Source organism: Ceratotherium simum, chromosome 23 (assembly GCF_057802395.1).
Source record: "Ceratotherium simum simum isolate JZ-2026a chromosome 23, ASM5780239v1, whole genome shotgun sequence".
In the NCBI taxonomy this organism is placed as follows: domain Eukaryota; kingdom Metazoa; phylum Chordata; class Mammalia; order Perissodactyla; family Rhinocerotidae; genus Ceratotherium; species Ceratotherium simum.
The window spans coordinates 10,455,441-10,468,781 of NC_141922.1; the positions used below are offsets into that span (position 1 = coordinate 10,455,441).

At 45.2% G+C, this 13,341-nt stretch overlaps 1 protein-coding gene across 2 annotated transcripts in view; it reads right to left on the reverse strand.

The window, feature by feature from the left end:
• The window catches only part of TG (thyroglobulin), a 262,905-nt gene that overhangs the window by 243,907 nt on the left and 5,657 nt on the right, over nt 1–13,341 (reverse strand). For both annotated transcript variants that reach the window (XM_087447433.1, XM_087447432.1), the window contains exons 6-9: nt 5,849–5,955; nt 5,193–5,336; nt 4,805–4,990; nt 235–1,335 (exon numbers count right to left, since the gene is read on the reverse strand). In XM_087447433.1, coding sequence (XP_087303559.1) covers nt 235–1,335; nt 4,805–4,990; nt 5,193–5,336; nt 5,849–5,955 — 1,538 coding nt within the window. The remainder of the gene's footprint in view (nt 1–234; nt 1,336–4,804; nt 4,991–5,192; nt 5,337–5,848; nt 5,956–13,341) is intronic.

Genomic DNA, 13,341 nt, shown 5'->3' on the forward strand with positions numbered 1-13,341 from the left:
GTTGTCAGCACTGCACAAATATATGTGGCAATTCCTTAAGGTCAAATAAATCTCCCTACTCACTCATTAGAATGGTTACCATTATCAAGACTTTTCTGGACAATTTTTAGTTAACCAGCAAATTTTACCATTAGCAGAAGTTTGGGCTTTAGCTATGACCAAATTCTTTTTTCTGTAATGCATTGTTTCAGGGCCCCAAGAGAGAATCAGAGTCTGTGGATTTAACAGACTTACATTGCTTGGGTTCTTCAGGTAGGCTTCGAGTTCCAGGAATAGGCTGACCCTCAGCGTCAACACAGTAGCACTCTGAGTTGAAGCACTGGACAGGAAGAAAACGCCCCTCGCTGGTACACGAAGGGACAAACAAGCTGGACCCAGCAGGCTGGCTACTCGACAGGCTTTGCATGCGAGCCCTTTGCTTTTCACACTCTGTGGGGCACCTGGGTCGTCCACCTCTAACCCTCGAGCCGGGGAGTTCTTTGCCGCGGGAATCCACACACCAGCACTCTCCAGCAAAGCACTGGACATCCTCATAGCTTCCTTCTGCAGTGCATGACGGGACAAAAAGGCTGCCAGCTGTCTGCTCACAGCCCTGGGAGCTGAGCACCACTTCCATCACATCACCTAAATCCCTTGCTACGTCTTCTGGCACAGAAATAGCATGCTGCAAGAAGAGAAGGAATTCTGGAAGCTCCAGGAGAGAAGAAAGGAATTTCAGGGCATTTTGGTTCTCTTGTAAGTTGATTTCAAAGCCAAAGCTGCCCACAATGGGCTTATTCATAGCAACACCCTTCTTAGAGGCTTCGGGGGTTTCTGTGGCAGGATTTGAATCCAATCCCACAGAGAGGGGCTCAGCTAGATCTGCTAGTGCCCCTCCATTCTGGAAACCTGGGAGACCAAATTGCTGGAAAAATTGACTGAAGTTAAATGTGCCTCTTGTGCCAAGGGCTCCAGACAAGTTAAACCGGCCAACATTCACCAAAAATTTCCCTCCAAAGAGGTTTTGCTGGAGTCGCTTTGGGTTGGTGGTAAACTGAAGGGCAAGACGAGCCAGCTCTCGGGAGGGAAAAATCGCTCTGACGGCTTCTTGGAGGAGACTTTCTGAGGCGGAAAACTGTTTATCCTGCCCTTCTACCATTGGGTGGAGAATCCCAGAGTCCACAAAGAGCTCCTTGATCAAGGGTGGGCAGGATGTGGTAAATCTGGCTACCTTCTGAGAGACCTGTTGTTTCTCAGGAGCCAAGAACAAGTTGTGCCGGCTGAAGTAGCCCGAAGGCCCAAAGTGGAGTCTGGACAGGGCCTGCCGCCTCTCAGAGGTGCAGGATTGGTCTTCAGCTGCACAGAGCAAATGGGAAAAATGGTTTTAACATCACAAGTAATCCTGAGACAACCCTTCAGATCTTTCTGGAGTAAGATGTCAAAAAATTCAATCAAGGCCACCTACATTTTGTACCTCTTTCTTCTCTGTATCCTTTATTGTTTCTTTCCCTCTGAGCAGAGTCTGTGGTGGCCATTTGGGGGAATAAGTATTTCAGTTGACGTAACTGCCTCTCCTAGCTTTTACTAGAGGGTGACCCCTTCTAAGGCCAGGCTCACAGACACCAGCCTACTTTCTGGAAACCTGACCACACACTTGCACCAACTCTTGTGGGTTGCTTGGTGCCCCCAACCCACCCCCCGCCTCCTACACCCAAAGTTCGCGTTCACTTGGAACCTCAGATTGTGACCTTATTTGGAAATAGAGTCTTTGCAGATGTAATTAGTCTTAACTAATGAGGGTGGGCCCTAAATCCAATGACTAGTGTCCTTATAAGAAGGTCGTATGATGACACAGAGAGACACACACAGAAGAAGGCCATGTGAAGACAGAGGCAGAGATTGGAGTCATGCAGCTGTAAGCCCAGGATCGCCATCAACCACCAGAACTAAGAAGGGGCAAGGAAGGATTCTTCCCTAGAGCCTTCAGAGGGAGCTGCCCTTGCCAACACCTTGATTTCAGACTTCTGGCCTCTAGAACTGTGAGAGAATATATTTCTGCTGTTTTAAGCCACACAGCTTGTGGTAATTTGGTAAGGCAGTCCCAGGAAACTAATATACCAACAAATTCTTATTTGTTTTTAATGAAATGTTGTTTCCCAGCATCTCTTGTTGGAATTCTTAATGGACTTTCATGCTTCATTATATGCTCTTCATGTGGCTGCCTAATTCCTCCTTGTGTGTTGCCTTGTCTAGGCTAACTAATTTATAGTCTCTTTGAGGAAAAGAACCATACTTTAAATGCTATTAGTATTTCCTATAATAAGAAATATTTTCCTATGTTGAATAATTAACATTATAATATAATACAATGATGCCCACTTGGCAAACACACTTAGTACATTCTTCTAGGCTTCTTGACGTTTCCTTGAAATTACTAATTAAACAGTGATCCACTCAGTCAACTCCATGCTTGGTCAGATCATTTTATCTGATACGCTAGGGTGACTGTAATCACATTAAGAAATTTTTAAATTCAAATTCCAAGTGTCTCAGTCACAAAGGTGGAAGTAAGTAAGCTCCATTTTTCTCCACGAAACCATAAATCTTAGAGGTTTTCAACCACCCACCCACTCCCAACTTTTAAAATAATTCTTTCCCTTTGGTTCACATGGATGCCAAAAAGGAAGTCAGCCAATTTCCTTCTGTAACCAGGCAACAGAGAAAGAACTGGAACGTGTGGTCAGACAGAAGGAACAAAAAGACTGGCAACATCAGAACACATAACACATCCCTCAACGGGGCCCTGGCTTCCTCTAATGGATGTTACGGGAAGGTGTGCAAGAAACAAAGTTCACCGCTTTGCTTATTCTTTTTCCAAATTAAGAGCATGTCCCTTCCATTCATTTGTTATGTAGCATTACCAAGGCAAAAAAATTCAGATATTGGTTCCATGTGGTGTTTGTTTCCACGGAAATCGGACTGATATACTAGATAGAGAAAATAAAACTATATGATCCATGCATTTGGTAGAACTTTTGGTTTTAATTTGGAAAACCACCATTCTTCATTTCCACCTGGAAATTGGAGGGCACAATATTCTCTAGGTTTTAATAAAATGTAATTGTAAATACTTTCAAGGCAGAGCTTCAAAAGTTTCTTCTTCTACATTCTCTATTTATCCTCTACCAACCTCCTAGCAGAGAGAACACTACCAAACATGCAGAGTACTCCAAATATTAAGTTGGAGAAATCAAATGATTTAACGGGAACGGTTGAACGAATATTAACACACATCTATTTTGAGGCTATAAAAAGACCTGCACTCCTCCTTCACTGTTTCAATTCTTGCTGAATCCATCCAGCTCACCCAATGGGAGGCCCGCGAGGGCTCCTGGCTTCCTCCCCTTCCCTCACCACTAACATCCCGCAGAATCTCACTGGTAAGATGGAATGGAGTCTTACTGGAATGCCTAGCGATGTTTCTCAAGTCCACACCCTTCTCCTCAGCCTACTGCTTCTCCTTTAGTACTGGTTCCCATACTGGGTTGAATAGTGTCTCTCCAAAATTCATGTCCTTCCTGCAACCTCAGAATGTGACCTTATTTGGCAAAGGGTCATTGTAGAAGGAATTAGTTAAGCTGAAGTCACACTAGAGTGGAGTGGGCTCTCAGTCCTCTATCACTGGTGACATAGGAAGCAGAGAAGAGACACAGAGGCAGACACAGAGGGACGACAGCCATGTGACGACAGAGGCAGAGTTTGGAGTCATGCTGCCACAAACCAAAGCATGCCAAAGATTGTCAGTAACTACCACAAGCTAGGAAGAGGCAAGGAAGGATCCTCCCCCGGAGCCTTCAGAGGGAGCATGGCCCTTGATTTCTGGCTTCTAGCCTCCAGAACTGTGAGAGAATAAATTTCTGCTGTTCTAAGCCATTCAGTTTGTAGTAATTTGTTACGGCAGCCCCAGGAAACAAATGCAGCCCCTCATCCCTCTTTAGGACATTGCAATGACCTTCAAAATGGCCCCATTGCCTGCAGTCTGATGCTCCTTTCAATCTCTCCTCCAAAATGCCTGGGCGATCTTTCTTACACACAAAACCCATCATGGCACTCTCCAGCTTAAAACCCCTCAACATCGTCACCTGACCTCCAAGATGAAGCCCCAAGCCTTTGTCATGATCTGAAAGACCTCATTGTCCTACCCCTGCCTTTTCCTCAGTCTTAAAGTTCAAAGCACCACCCTGATCATACTCCAACAATTTTTTTGTCTATTCTTCCTGCAGACTCAGTGTCCACTAGCATATCAATGCCTATTATTTACGTCCTTATAGTTTTGCTTCTCCTGCTCTATACATAGGGAACACCTCTCCTTATTCTCCACCTTCAGGAAACATCTGTGTTTGAGAAGACTCAAATCAAGTGTCATTTCTTCCGTGAAGCCTTCCTGAATGTCTCCTCTCCATATACGCTGCAAGATAGAATTGACCCCACCCTGCTTTGTGCTCCTTTAGTTACCAGTACACATCTCTCTCATGGCACATGTAAATGTAGTTCTCTTTTCTTTTTCTTCACCTGTATGGCTCGTAATATTCTCTGAGCTCCCTGAGGGAGCAGCTATGTCTGACACAGGATGAGAAACACGTTGGAAGTCAATGACGGTAAATGAGTTTTTCATCGTGTTGAACTGGAAGGGCCTGTGGGGCACACTCAGGAGGCTGTGGGATTAATGGGTTCTGGAGTGGTCGGTCTGGAGAAACAGTTAAAGTAATACAACCAAAAGAGACCAAAAGAGACCAAAAGAGGAAGCCCTTGAGAGGCAACCCACCACAAGATGGCGGCGCCCCTCGCCGCCGAGTTCCGTAGATCTCCCTTCCTTGGGCATCCACACACCAGCAGGGCCCTTCCCTCTGGCACTGCACTGCCTGGTAGTCCCCATTTCGGCGGCAGCTCGGAATGTAGGGGTGACCAAAGCTGGTTGCTGTAAACTGCTCCACTTCACATTTTGTGGGGCCTAGGAGAAATCCACGCAGCAAAGAAGACAGCGTGTAAACAACGCTTGATGTGCTTACAGCATGCATTCTGTTTGCTGTTAAAATATTTAAAATCCCTGCACCCACTTTAATGGAACAGCCATGGAGACTACAGCAACATTAAAACCCAAGTGGTTTCCTCCTAGCAGAAACAGGCACATCTGTTTTCGGCTTCTTACTTACAGCGGAATCTGCCAGAGGTGACTAGTTGAACTGCTAGGAACCGTCTCTGCAATATCCGGTACAGGGTGGTTTCAGAGAAGGTGGAAGCGAGGTCCAGGCCAGCAAAAATGGTGTCGTAAATTTCATCGAGTAACAGCTCCAAACCTGAGCAAAGGCAGCAAGTGTTTCAAGGGAGGGGTTCATTCAGAAAAGAAATCCTGACCTTGCCATGCAAACAGATGTTAAGAGGGCCAGAGCCTTCACTGGCATCATTATGCATTGAGTCTGAGCAAGACTTGAATGGTTTTCCAAGTCAGGGCTGCTGTGTATCATTGTGCAGGTTGTTCACAGCACAAAGGAGCTCTGCTGAGAGAGTGAGAGGAGACTGAAATCCAGCCCGTGCTCCACTCACCAAGCTCAGAGCTGCTACTGCCCAGAGGGCAGCTCCTCTTCCCACTATGCACAAAGGCACTATATGGACCAGCAGCAGCTGTGTTCAAAGTACCCCAGATGAAAACTCTGATTACCATGCCCTCTTCCATACCCACGCAGCCTGGCAGGGGAGCAGGCAGCCACTGCCGTTTCTGCGTTGCAGGTAATGCCATTTAGGTCTCAGACCTCGTGAATGCCACTCTCACCCACCCCACCCCCCACCCAGATTGCCTGAGTGTGCTTACCTGTCTCAGCCAGTTCCCGCCCTTGACTGTCAGCACAGTGACAATACCCAGACACCTCGGGGAACATGCTCCGGAAGGTACTGAAGGTCACAAATGCACCTGGAAACCTACGAGACAACGAGATTGATGGTCACCATTTCAGGAAAGGAAAGTCATCATGAGCTCTTATTTCTGTAGACATAAATAAAAGTGGTCTCACTTCATCTGGGGAAAAGCGATGTCTGATTTTTGATCTCGTGCCATTTGCTCCGAGCTCCCTACAGTAAATGTATTTCTTTTCCAAACTGGCTTCATCTGGCCAGAGGTGGGCTGGACACGTTAAAATAAAGCTGTGCTTCGCTGTCAGCTACTAATTAGCTGTTTTCAATTCTCCTGGCATTTGATCAGTTTATACCCACGCATGTGTCTTGTTGGATCAGGTGGAAAACACGTAATGAACATGGCATTAACTAGTCCCTTTACTAGAATAGAACGCTAGAGACTGGAGGCCGAGTTTGCTTTACAAACATATGGTCCATCATAGATGATCTCATTCTGGCAGATCAAACCACTTCAGAGCCCTGTACAACTTTTCAAGAGCTTGAAAGGAAGCCAGATTCCACCACAGGAAATTCTTAAGAAGGACATTTCCCAGTTCCAGACTTCAAAACACACAAAATCAATCTGACATCACTAACAGGGGCTATACATCCTTTTCCATAAGTTGAGGACAAGTCTGCCTCAATCATGTCTGATTGGGCAATTCCTGTAAGGAGTTAATTGGCTGGGTTCCCCATCCTGGAGGTAATATGGAGCTTAAGGATGCAAAGCCACGTGAAGGAGTTCTTCTCGTGTGCAATGATTTAGCAACCACGGAGGATTTTTTCATCTTTATGCAACATGGAGAGATTTGTTTCTATGCCCTATATAGCAAGTGTATGAGAACCAAGCATAACGTGTTTCTGCTTATGTCTGGAAATATATCTGCAAACAATCAGGTAGCAGAAGCAGCAGCTCTCTGCACAGACAGGTCTGCTGCTGTATTAGTCTATTCTAGCAAAATCTTGAAAACAACCTAAATGTCCAATGACATTTCCTTCTTAATTAAGGAAAATTAAGAAGTAAATTACAGTAAATCCCCTAAATGGGTGCATGCGTAACGTTATATAAAAAGGTTAAAAGTATGGACATTTCTCAAAAGATTAAGAATAGAAATACCATATGATCCAGCTATTCTACTTCTGGGTATTTATCCAAAAAACATGAAAACACTAATTCAAAAAGTTACATGCACCTTTATGTTCCTTGCAGCACTACTCACAATAGCCAAGATTTGGAAGCAACCCAAGGGCTCATCAAAAGATGAATGGATAAAGATGTGGTGTGTGTGTATATATATAGGCAACGGAATACTACTCGGCCATAAAAAAGACAAAATCATGCCATTTGCGACAACATAGATAGAACTTGACGGTATTATGCTGAGAGAAATGTCAGACAGAGAAAGACAAACACCATATGATTTCACTTGTATGTGCAAGATAAACAAACACATTGATAAGGAGAACAGATTAGTGGTTACCAGAGGGGAAGGTGGTAGGGGGAGGGTGAAAGGGGCAAAGGGGCACATGTGTATGGTGATGGATAAAAACTAGACTATTGGTGGTGAACACCATGCAGTCTATACACATGGTGAATATAATAACATACACTTGAAATTTACACAATGTTATAAACCAATACGACCTCAATAAAATATTTTTTTAAAAAACAGGTTAGAATACAAAATGGCCTGTACAAACACTACAGTCACAACTATGCACATGACCCAGGACTGGAAGGCAATTTATTGTGCAGGAGCTGCTCAGAGTCTGAATATGGAGGGGGAGCCAACAAGTATCAGTTAATTTTAATGGAAATGAATATGCAAAATAAAACCTATGAAAGCATGATAAAATTATGGATGTGATTTCCAGGTTGCTGATCTATTATTGTGTGTGAGCTAAATAAAAAAGAATGCTATAGTAAGTGACTTATGCATAATAAAAACTAAAAACACTTTGCCCAATAGCCACTGATTGGAGATATACAATAAAAGTTCATTGATTGGAACCTGGGATAATTCAATTCAAAAAGCGCTTGGGGCTGGCCCAGTGGCGAAAGCGGTTGGGTGCGCACGCTCCGCTGCGGCGGCCCAAGGTTCGCCGGTTTGGATCCCGGGCGCGCACAGACTCATCGCTTGTCAGGCCATGCTGTGGCGACATCCCATATAAAGTGGAGGAAGATGGGCATGGATGTTAGCCCAGTGCCAGTCTTCCTCAGCAAAAAAAAAAAAAAAAAAAAAAAAGATGAGGATTGGCAGATGTTAGCTCAGTGCCAATCTTCCTCGCAAAAACAAAAATGTGCTAATAATAGTATAATAATCGCTTGCATTTATTGAATACTACTTAGTAAAAGACAATCTGCAAAATTTTTAATATATATTGACTTGTTTAATCCACTTAACACTCCTAAAAGGCAGGTGGTATTTTCTCAGCCCTATTTTAGAGGCTAGGAAGGCAAGGTATGTGGGCCACCATCTTTAAATAATGGTTCAAATCCAGGTCTTACCCACTGTGATACCTACCTTTCCAATGGTGTTACTCAGTGTGTATTTGGCTGTTCCTGGTTCCTGCCCCATATCCTGAAAGGCATGTGACTCTGTTCTGTTCTGACACTCTTCTCTGTATGCCCACCACCGAGCTTTTCCTGGCATCTAATGGATGTTGAAGACGTGCTGAGTGGGTGCATTGATGGGTCACCTGGCCAGCCCGAGGTTCTGAAACCCATGCCAGCATGAGCACAGGAAGTGTAAATCACTCTAGTCCCATGTTCTGCTGATTCAACTTAGAGGCCCACCTCAACATTCCATCCCAAGGCCATTGCGACCAGCAGGATCTCTGAGCTATCTTCATCCCACCACTTTAGGGTCAGAGACCTTCTCTCTGGGTTTCTGATCTTCTAAGCTGCCTAGTACCTGGGCCTCCCTGGGCTTTTCGCATGGACCTCACTCTCAACATCCCCCCTTCCTGCCTACTGGAGAACACCATGGCTTTAGCGGGAGGAAGGATCTTCCCGGGGACCACCTTAAAGCCAGCTACTGCCACCGGGACTCTCTAGGGCTCCTCTGCTCACCTCTGGGCAGACATTCTGCACTGTCGTCTCTAGTCCCTCCTTGTCAGTCTGTCTGCAGTGAAAAGAGCCAAGGGCCTGGAACCAGGCATATCAGAGTTCCACTCACGGCCCAGCCACATATGATTATCTCTATTCATTACTACTCATAAAAATAGTAACAGGTGACGTGTGTTGAACAATCAGACACTACACCAAGCATTCTCTGTATTTTATCTTATTGAATCCTCAGGACAACCCTTAAAAAGATCCACTCACAAATGAGAAAACTGGGATTCCGAGTGGTGAACTGACTGGTTCAAGACCACCCAGCCAAAACCAGCCAGGTGTCCTGAGCGCACTGCCGATGCCCTTTCAGCAGCAGCAGCGGGCCGGGTTGGGAGGCTACCACTTAAATAGGCCACAGTCGTTAGGTTCCTGCCCTGCCATCAACAGTAAGTTCAAGCTCTGAATCTTCCCGGATTTCCTTTGTTCCCGCCATCCGATCTGATACAATCTGATTCTTGTGGCTGATTTCTGAAACGCTATCACTATCTATGAATCTTGGACTCCTCCCCCAGCGTAATAATTAGCACTAAGCTGGTTTAGTTGCTGCGTCTGCTATTGTCATCGGTGCTCTGCTCCCAGCCAGGCCACGAGGGCCTCTGCCGTGCTTTCAACCTTCTCCTTCTTAGATTCCTGACCCTTCTCTGCCACCCCAGGAAAAGCCACACTGCTGAGACCGAACCTGAAGTCTTAATGAAAGGTGGACAGTCCTGGCTCCACGCCTCCACTTGGGCCAGCTGGGTTTGGAACCTGCTGTGTGGCCAAAGAATGCTCTCAAAAGAAGCGAGCCTTGAGTGGGATTCTAAAGCTTAGAACAATGAGTTTGACAAGGAGACAACGGAGGAATGGAGACCATGTCTAGGATCATTAACGTGCCTCCAACTTCAAGGTGGGAGACAGAGGACCACGGCGTGGGCAGAAGGGAAAACTGAGAGATTGACAGTCACAGAGGGAGGCACCAGTCTGGTGGAGAATGCTGGGACACACGCATCTCAATCATTGAGACTTCCTTCCTGAAAATGCCGTGCCCACTGCTCCTTGTAGGCACCAGCCTTAGGAAAGCGATGGTCTTGTTGGCAGCAGGGAATTGTCAAGTCATATTGTACCCTATGGCATACGGCATTATCCCCTTTACGAAGATCCAAGGAACAAAGTTCTTTCCAGCCTCAATAGAGGAAAAATTGTATTCCTCTGAGAAACGGGCTGATTTTTATTTGATGGAAACAGAATAACTTAGACTATTTCCTCTTTCTCTGGTTATAGGAAGCTCAGAGGCGAGTGTGCAGCCCCTTATGTTTGTTATAAGGTAACTTCATAAAATGAAGGGTGTGTGACCAATCTTTGTCTTGCCTTACTCTTATTTTCTACCCTTATTTTGCCTTCCTCATGATTTCCTCTATTTTCCACTTCTATCCTCTTCTGGGCATATTGGAAGAAAGGAAGAAGAGAAAATCAACACAAAATTTAAAAATCAAAAATAATATGTATTTCATCCACTGGAAAAGGATGCTTCCCTTTTGTTGAATAAAAAGCAAAATCTCAGGAAAATCAGAGAAGAGCCCTCAAGAAAGAAAATAGTAGTGGAGGGGAAAATGATGGCATTTCTGAGTTTACAGATTGCTGCCAGCCTAGAGTTAGAGAAATCACACCTGAGGCTCGGTGGTTATAAAGTGTCGGTCCCTGCTGGACATCTGGTCCTGTCCATCTGCAGAGCAGGAGTCATGCCTCTGGGCTCCGGTAGCCCACACCCCCTTCTCAGTCAGATTCTCCAACTCCTCCCACAGACAGTCCCTTCAGACATCTAACCATCAATTAATAAATCAGCAATTTATTTAATTCTCTCCTGTGCTAGATGGAGCCCTTAAAGTAGGAGCTGTGGCCTAGCCTAGTGCCTGGTGCCCAGCAGGCCACCGCGGATGTCTCTGGGAGGGTAATCAGTTGACTCGTCTACGAGGATGGCTCCACACGGTCGCTCATACTGTTCAGGTAACAATGTCTCTTTGCCACATATTAAGATGCATCTGACCCTTCTCACTGGATTATCTGGAGAACCCAGGTTGCCAAGGCATTTGAGGTGAGACCGGTTGCTAAGGAAGTTCAAGTGAGTCATTAAGGACAAGGGGTGATAAAGAAACCAATCAACTGAATTTTAACTTGGGTTCCTAAGGCCTCGGTAATGGTGTCAGCTCTTAAGACCATTCCTACGATCTGCTTAGTCACAATACCTTCCCTAGTTAGCAGGTGCTCGAGGGCAATATGGAAGCCGGGAGAAGAGTCAGAAGACCTAGCAAAGTTTACTCCCCATCGCAACATGTTTCTTTTTAAGTTACCAGCCAAGTAGGTATAGTTAGCAGTGACCTTCTTCAAGAGGCAAAAGGACCTGCTTCCGTTGGGCAAACACTATGGCCAAGTTCAAGTGCAAATCATCACCCAGCAAATTGAGAACCCACAACAGGTCGGAAATGAGCTGCTCACAGGCTTCCAGCCTGCCTGTGCCCCATGGAAGTAAGCCAACTGCCTTACCCCACTTCTCCATTAGAATTTATCTAAGAAATCCCTCAGATTCAATATTTCAAAATCAAATTTGTGACTTTTTCTTTCCAAACTCATCCTCTACCATCTGTCTAGGAACCAAACCTTGGAGTCATCCTTGACTCTTCCTCTCCCTCACCCCCCATATCTACTCCTTCACCAAGTTCTGTGGATTCCACCTAGTAAATATTTCTCAAACCCTGCTCCATCTCTCTATCATCCTCTCCATCATCTACTCTAGTCCAAGTCAACATCACCCCTACCTGTACCAGTCCAGCAGCCTCCAAACTCGTGGAGTCGCCTCCCAGCACCCACTCTACTCTTCCCTGACCCGAGTCCATTCCATTAGAAACCTGAGTTCTGTGGTTAAGATATACCCAACACCCACCCCTGGCTTAAAATTCTTGATGAGATATTGGAGACTAAAAAATTATTCCTTGCTCATCTGAAATTCAAATGTAACTGACCATCCTGTGTTTTATCTGAAACCCTAGGTGCTAAATCTGGACTCTCATGTGGCTTCCCCAGCTCCTTTCACTTAGCCCAGTGGAGTCCCTGGGCCTGGCACTGCCCAGGTCTGCTTATCAGAAAATTCCTGAATATGCATGGGCTTCCAGTAAACTACCACCCGACCCTTCCCATGACCTTCCTAAATTAGAATTCGCTTCGAGACACGCTTGCTTACAAAAAAAAAGGATCCCATTTCAGGAGTAAATTTTTTTGTCTTAAACAATGGGTGCTTAGTCCTGAATTCTTGCATTTAACTCGACTGCCCTCTTGTGGAAGGAGCTGTGAATTGTGCCTCAAGCTGGCGCCAGCAAAGTTCTTTGATGCATTCCACCTCCTCAGTAAGCACTGATTGTAGGCCTACTGCGTGCAAGCTTCTTTGCTATGCGCCATAGGGGAACAGATGAATTGAGGTTGTTTGAGCCAGTAAAAGGAGCCAGACAGCTCTAGCACCCACTAATTTTGCTTCCTAAGGTGAGTTCCTTAACCTGTGTTTCAGATTCCTCATTTATATGATAGAGACCATAATTATCTAATTATTTTTATAAGTATTAAAGGGGACGAAAGGATGTCAAACTTCCTGTGTATAGTTCAGTTGAACTTGAACTGAGCACACATTGGTTTGCATCAATGGCATCAGTAAATCGGGCTATTTGGAGATTCTTATGTGCTCACAGGAAGCCATTCTCCAGACCTGGGGAAAAAAATCTAACCTACATTTGCTGAAGCTGGGTAATGCATGACGATTCCCTCAGATGCACAATAATTTACAATTTTCGCAGTGGTTCCATAGACGAGGGCTCATCAGATCTTTGCTGTGACCTAATGAACAGGGAGTTGTCTCCATTTTACAGAAGGGACACTGAAGTTCAGAGAAGATAAGTGACCAGCTCAGTTTGCCATGCAGTGGCAGAGTCAGAAGGAGGGTCACAAAGGCAAATGCTACGGGGCCACCAGGCAGGTAATGCAGATGGATAGACCAGACAGGAATATGGCGACAGGACACAGAGGGACCTGGAGCATTGGAGGGTGTGCATTCTGTCCAAAAAAGACAGGGCAAGGTCAGCTTCTTGGTGCCGTGGGAGAATGCATACAGCCCCCAACCCCTGTTAAAATCCGGAATTTGGAATTTTTTGTATTAGGTTGAACGTATGAAATTGCTGATGTTCAACTATTTTTACCTATACAAGCAGAAATTTCATAGAGTTCAACTTAAAATTCCCCAGTTTTAAGAATATTATGCAGCTCCAACAAGCCCT